Source organism: Hipposideros armiger, unplaced genomic scaffold, assembly GCF_001890085.2.
Source record: "Hipposideros armiger isolate ML-2016 unplaced genomic scaffold, ASM189008v1 scaffold_371, whole genome shotgun sequence".
Lineage (NCBI taxonomy): Eukaryota > Metazoa > Chordata > Mammalia > Chiroptera > Hipposideridae > Hipposideros > Hipposideros armiger.
In genome coordinates this window covers 1,520,973-1,526,962 of record NW_017731721.1, presented here as the reverse complement: position 1 = coordinate 1,526,962, position 5,990 = coordinate 1,520,973, and the positions used below count along the sequence as shown (strand labels likewise).

Below are 5,990 nucleotides of genomic sequence, written 5' to 3'. Positions count from 1 at the left end.
CCGCACCCCCTCCCCCGCCCGTTTGCCTCCTTTAGGAGATCCATATGGGACGCTTCCCCCTTCCTCTGATCCTCACGCCAGAGCAGACAAGCCTCGATTCTCCACCTTCAGTGTTCCCCTGCTCTGGCCCTCACATCCCACAGCTTCCTAAAGTGTTGTGAGAGCGCAGAGTGGAGCCGCAGGCCTGCACGGCCCAGGTGCTGTGTCAGCCTATCTGCCGGTTCCGCGGCGTGTACGGCCTGGAAAGTCACATGGCGGTGGGACCGGCCGGCGTCTCCACACTCTTGCTCTCCTAAGAGCAGGACGAAATCACCGAGTCCACTCACCTCCACGAAGAGCAACATGTCTTCCCCCTTTCGGCCCAATCGTTCTCGCCGCTGCTACTCCAACTGTACAGGCCCGAGCCCCAAACGCTAGGATAAGGACACTCGCCTGGCCCCTCCACCCGGCAGTGGACCCGGCTCCTCCCCCGCCGTCAGCCGCTGCGGCCTGACCCGCCCAGTCCCACCTCCCTTGAAACGGCAACCGTTTCCGGTTCTAAAGAACAATTGCTTCCGGGAGAAGAAACACTCCTCCTCGGCTTGCTCAACTTTTGCACCACCTTTTCCAGCAGCAATATGGAAAGTACTATCATATGTCCCGGGAGGAGGAGGGAAGCGACCAGAGGAAGGCACCATTCTGTGCTACGGGGGTGTGTAAAAGCCTTACTGCATTTTATCCATTGCCAAACAGCTACCATGGCCATAATAATTTCGTAGTTTTCATAGCTCAAAATCTAGATCTGGTGAAAAGCCGAGTTTGTGCGAACTGTTCTGAAGGAACGCCCAACGCTGCCGAAAAGGTGGTGGCTAACAGAAAAAAAGTAGAGGAGGAAAAAAAAAAGCACTAATAGTAAATATATTAATAGCAGCTGCTGTATATTACATGCTTACTATGTGTTTGGCATTCTACGTATTTTACATGAATTAATCTTAAAACAATCATATGCAATGTATACTGTTATCCCCATTTTAACAGTTAAAGAAGTCCTCTCTACAAGGGCGGGTTTCTCTTAGACACACCTTTAAAGAACTTTGTCCCATGTTCGCTTGACTCGGGTACCAACATCTCTGCTTAATATAATGCTACTTAATAATAATCTGGATAGCCTCTTCTTGGTGTTGTGCCGTCAATTCAAATGAAATATAATAAAAAAATGTTTAATTATCTTTTAATTTTCTATTAGATAATCCAAATTTCTTGTTATCTTTACAACATCTAGTAGGACTTATCCCTCCCTTGTCAGTCCCACTTGTATATCCTAGCTCAGACCCTCGTCTTTTGAAATAATCACGTCTTGATCTTTTCCAATGTATTTTTTTTCCATTCTATTATTTCAAAAATCTTCCTGAATTGAAGGTTTCACAAAACTGCTGTTATTTGCTTTCAAGACCATTCTGATCCCACATAATCTCCCTGACTTTAACGCAAATGAATCTCCTTATTTCACTTAGGTACCAAATTAATTCCCCCATCATTGCTATTTGTGTTTCATACTCTCCCTAATCTGATCCCCAGTCAACATTACTTCATCTCAATTAAACCAATCTCCTCACTTTTCCCCTGAAATACAAACTCAGCACTCAGCTCCAAGGTCTTCCCTATCTGGAATGCCTTCATTCGTCAATCAGCCTTCTCTTTCCATAAGGTTTTCCCAAAGACTGTGCTCCCCACAGGTCTCTTCTTTATGTCCCTTGTTAGCACTTGAATATTATAGTCTATCTTAAATAATTTTCTCTTTTTGTTTTCTAGTTTCTTCACAAGTAACCTATCATATTCTTCACAGTCTACGATAATGGTAGCCTCATAGTAGTGTCTCAACAAATGTCAAATTGAAAGGGAAGGAGAGAGATTTTAAAATTTGCTTTAAAAAGTTTTCATTTCCAGTTGCTGACAAATTCCATGATGCATAAAAAATATGAGAGCAAGAAAGAGCACAATAATGCTAAATTAGTTTAGTTGACAAGCACGTAGGCAGCTTTGTGAATGCCTACTGGAGTAACCAATGTAAAGAAATAAAAGTTATTTAAGGATCTCACAATCTAATATTATCAACAAAGTACTTAAATGGATTAATTGATAATCTCAAGAAATGCTGGATAATGATGGGTATTTTAATCAAACCTCATATTTATAAAAATAAATAATTCCCCTTAATTGTGGTCCTTTCAGAAAACATGAAGTTCCTTGAATAAATAGACTTGTGATTTACAGGAAGGGGGGGAGTAATATTTTATGACTAGGGGCAGGGTGGGCAGTCTAACAATAGAAGGAAGTATTCTGGGGCTTAGAAAAGTTTCCATAAGGAGAAGAATCTGAGAAACTATTGGGTCGTCGGAAAAGCTGTGGTGCATTTTTGCATAGAAAACAGAAAAAATACGTCATGACTTTTCTGGTGACCCAATATAATGGATATCCAAATTTTAGACTGTTTCTGTAGAGGAACTGAGAAAGAATATACCAAATGTTAGAAAAAGAAAACTAAGTACAGCATCTGGTTTTGAGAAGTTCACCAATTAGTAGATAGAGACAAATAATAGTTACACTTTGATGAGTTAAGTACTATAATAGAAAGTTTACAAAGTGATTTGGAAACACAAAGGAGGGAGTAACTTAAGCAAAGGATCTTAATTAAAGAGAAGGAAAAATATCTAATTTGCTCTCTCTAAGTATATTGGTATTTTTAAAAGACAACTACTTTATTATCCTCTGCCTCCCTTTCTCTGAAGGCCTGAAACATATATATTGTTTAACTTTACAAGTTTACAACAAGGACTCAACATATGACTAGGTTTACAATGAGTACTCAGATAGGAAGTTCTTGTAGAAAACACCCAAAACTTGTATAAAACCTAAAACCTACAAAATGATATTATATAGTTTATGAATACATATACCTGTAGTAAAACCATATAAACATAGACTAGACATAAACACATCCAATTCATGATTGTCATTGCCTCTAAAAAGGGATAGAGGGGAAGGAAAGAGTTTGGGAAGAACACCAAAGGGGTCTTCAACTTTATCTCTAATGCTTTCATTTATTTAAAAATATCTGAGGCAGGGCCTGCCGAGTGGATCAGTTGAGCTCTGAGCAACTAGTGGTTTGATTCCCGGCTTGAGCTGAGCTGCCGCTGAGCTGCCAACAGATGTGATATATATATATATCTGAGGCAAATATGACAAAAATGTTAATATTCATTCCAAGTGATAGGCACATGGCTATATGTTTTATATATATATATATATATATATATATATATATGCTATATATGTAATTTTTCATATTTTTTTAAATGAAAAAAATAAGCTACACAGCCAACAGAACTACCTGATCTTTAATTCCTCCAGTCTCCTAAATCTTTTCACCTCCTGTGCAATCAAAGAGGCTGCCCAAAGCTGTCCTCTTTTAGTTAGAAAGCAGCCCTAGCCTTCCCTTCAATTTCTGGAGCCAACTATGGAACTTCAAAGCCTTCTACAGTCAGGTTCCTTGAAAAAACAGGTAGTGCAAAGAGCATGATAATCATTCAAATAACATCTTCCAAGTTTCTGCATGTCTAGCAAAAGTTGAAGGGCAGCTGAGGAATTTGTAACACAATTATTCCATTACAGGCTGAAAAAATTCTTAAGCAAAAGTTGAAGAAGAGAAGAACCAGGAGCTACATTTGATACACTGGATCTTGAATTCTAACAGCTAGATTTTAAGCTCATTTAAGCAGGGCTATATCTTCTATTTCTTTTATCATTCCTGTTGTCTATTCTTTTCCTACCCTCCCACCTCCCTTCACCCTTCTACCATCACAGCATATGGAATGCCTAGTTCTCTGACTATAGTAAGCACTCTTTAAATGTTTGAGTCAATGATAATGTCACAATGGGTCTATTATGACATCACCAGGACTGGAACACCATGGTTAGCAACCAATTAGTAGCAGAATAATTCACAACCCCTGGAAGCGGGAAAGACCTCTTCTAGCTTTTTTCTACACGTTTATTAGCATTTGCTGATATTCTGTGAAAAGAAATAAAAGAAAATCATTTAACTTTTCAAAATATTTATCAAAATGCGGAATACGAGAGATGGCGAATCTGAATCAGAAAATGAAGTTATAGATTCCACCATCATGTCCAGAATAGCCCTAAGTAAATCAATGATCCCTAAGCTTGAGACCCCAGTCACAGTACAGCAAGTCATCTCTAAGATTGAGGGAGCACAACTCTTTCGAGCCAGACAGGTAGGTAGTAAATAAGAAGTTTACAGGTTGCAACTTTTTTTTAACTTTCCATGATCAGCTACATTTTTTTTTTTAGAACTCACTTTATTTGCATGATATTTGACTGTTTTGAGGTAACTTTGATTTCAAATGACAATTTCACCTGACTGAATAACAAGCTCCAGTTTTATATTGATATCTCTTACTTTAATATCAGAATTAATCAAGCTTTTAAAGAAATCACATGTGCTATTGAGTGATTTAGATACAAAGAAAAATTAAAATCTATACCTAATTTTGTTATCTAATTTTAATCAATAGTTTTCATTTGTTCACAAATGAGTTTTTATCAAGTAACTATTAACACGAGGAAACATTGCTTTGAATTCTAGTTCCTTTTATTACCACTGAACACTTCATGGAAGAGGGGTTTATTGGCCATGAGAAATACAAATACAATTTAAAAAGAGCTTGAATAATATATCAAATAGACCCCCAAACAATTAAGGCAATGCTGCATTCTAGTCTCAGACAGAATACAATAAAATCAGTCAGATTAACAAATTAATTCAGGGGAAGTCCTTTCCTGTGTTTAAGAAGTGCTAAATGGTTTGTTTTACTTTCTCATTCTCCACATAGACTTACTCATACTCCAACTCCCCACAACTAGCAACAGTAACACAGTGTCTGCTTCTAACAGCTTCACTGAGGTGTAGTTGCCATACAATAGAATGGGTATTTTTAAAGTATATGTTTTAATATACATGAACTCCCAGGAAACCTTCATCACAATCAACAATGAATTTACCCAAAACCCCCAAAATTTTCTTTCTGTCCCTTTACAATCATTCCCACACAACTCTCTTTGCCTGACCCCCACCCCAGTCCCCAGCCAACCAGAATCTGCTTTCTGTTACAATACATTATTTTGCATTTTAAAATAATTTTATGTTAGTGGACTCGTATATCTACTTTCTTCTGTCTTCTTTCACTTAGCATAATTATTTTGAGATTCATCCACATTCTTGCATATGTAGTTTATTGCTTTTTATTGCTGAATGTTTTTTCATGGGATGGGCATTTGAGTTGTTTCAGGTTTGGGGTTATTACAAATAAAGCTGCTACGAACATTTGTGTATTTATTCACAACTTATGAACATATGCTTTTTTTTTACTGTTCAATAGATATAATTTATTGATTTATCCTCCATGGCTTTTTATCATTTTATATTTTCCATCTTGCTATCTCATGGAACACATTAAGTATATTTCTTTCTTTTTTTTAACATATGCTTTTGTTTCTTTTGGATAAACACCTAAGTTTGGAATGGCTGGGTCATGTGGCATGTAAATATTCAATTTTTAAAATTAACTACTAATTGTTAAAAAATGTTTATACTATTTTATATTTCCACAGGCAGTATATGATATTTTCAATTGCTTCACATCTTTATCAACACTTAATATTATCAATCTTTTTAAATTTACCCATTCCAAAAGGTGTATAATAGTATCTCATTGTGGTTTTAATTTGTGCTTTCATAATGACTCGTGATTTTGAGCATCTTTCCATGAGCTTATTTGCACTCAGTATGTCTCCTTTGGTAGTTCAATTTTTTTTAGATTTTTTTTATTGGAGAATTGGGGAGATGGGAACAGTGCTGGGGAATTGGGGGAAGGGGAACAGACAAGTTACTGTTGTTTTGTTCTTCAGTCTAGTTGTGGAGGATGTTGCTT

At 37.1% G+C, this 5,990-nt stretch overlaps 2 protein-coding genes across 5 annotated transcripts in view; one reads left to right on the top strand and one right to left on the bottom strand.

The window, feature by feature from the left end:
* Positions 1-539, bottom strand: part of LARP4 (La ribonucleoprotein 4) — a 64,918-nt gene extending 64,379 nt beyond the window's left edge. For 3 of the 4 annotated variants that reach the window (XM_019662276.1, XM_019662278.1, XM_019662279.1), the window contains exon 1: positions 327-539. In XM_019662276.1, coding sequence (XP_019517821.1) covers positions 327-344 — 18 coding nt within the window. In that variant the 5' untranslated portion in view covers positions 345-539. The remainder of the gene's footprint in view (positions 1-326) is intronic. The other variant, XM_019662277.1, reaches the window with a different exon arrangement.
* A 3,558-nt stretch (positions 540-4,097) lies between these two features.
* Positions 4,098-5,990, top strand: part of FAM186A (family with sequence similarity 186 member A) — a gene marked incomplete at its 5' end in the record, with an annotated part of 59,568 nt that continues 57,675 nt past the window's right edge. Inside the window, one exon of the mRNA XM_019662225.1 lies at positions 4,098-4,274. Coding sequence (XP_019517770.1) covers positions 4,098-4,274 — 177 coding nt within the window. The remainder of the gene's footprint in view (positions 4,275-5,990) is intronic.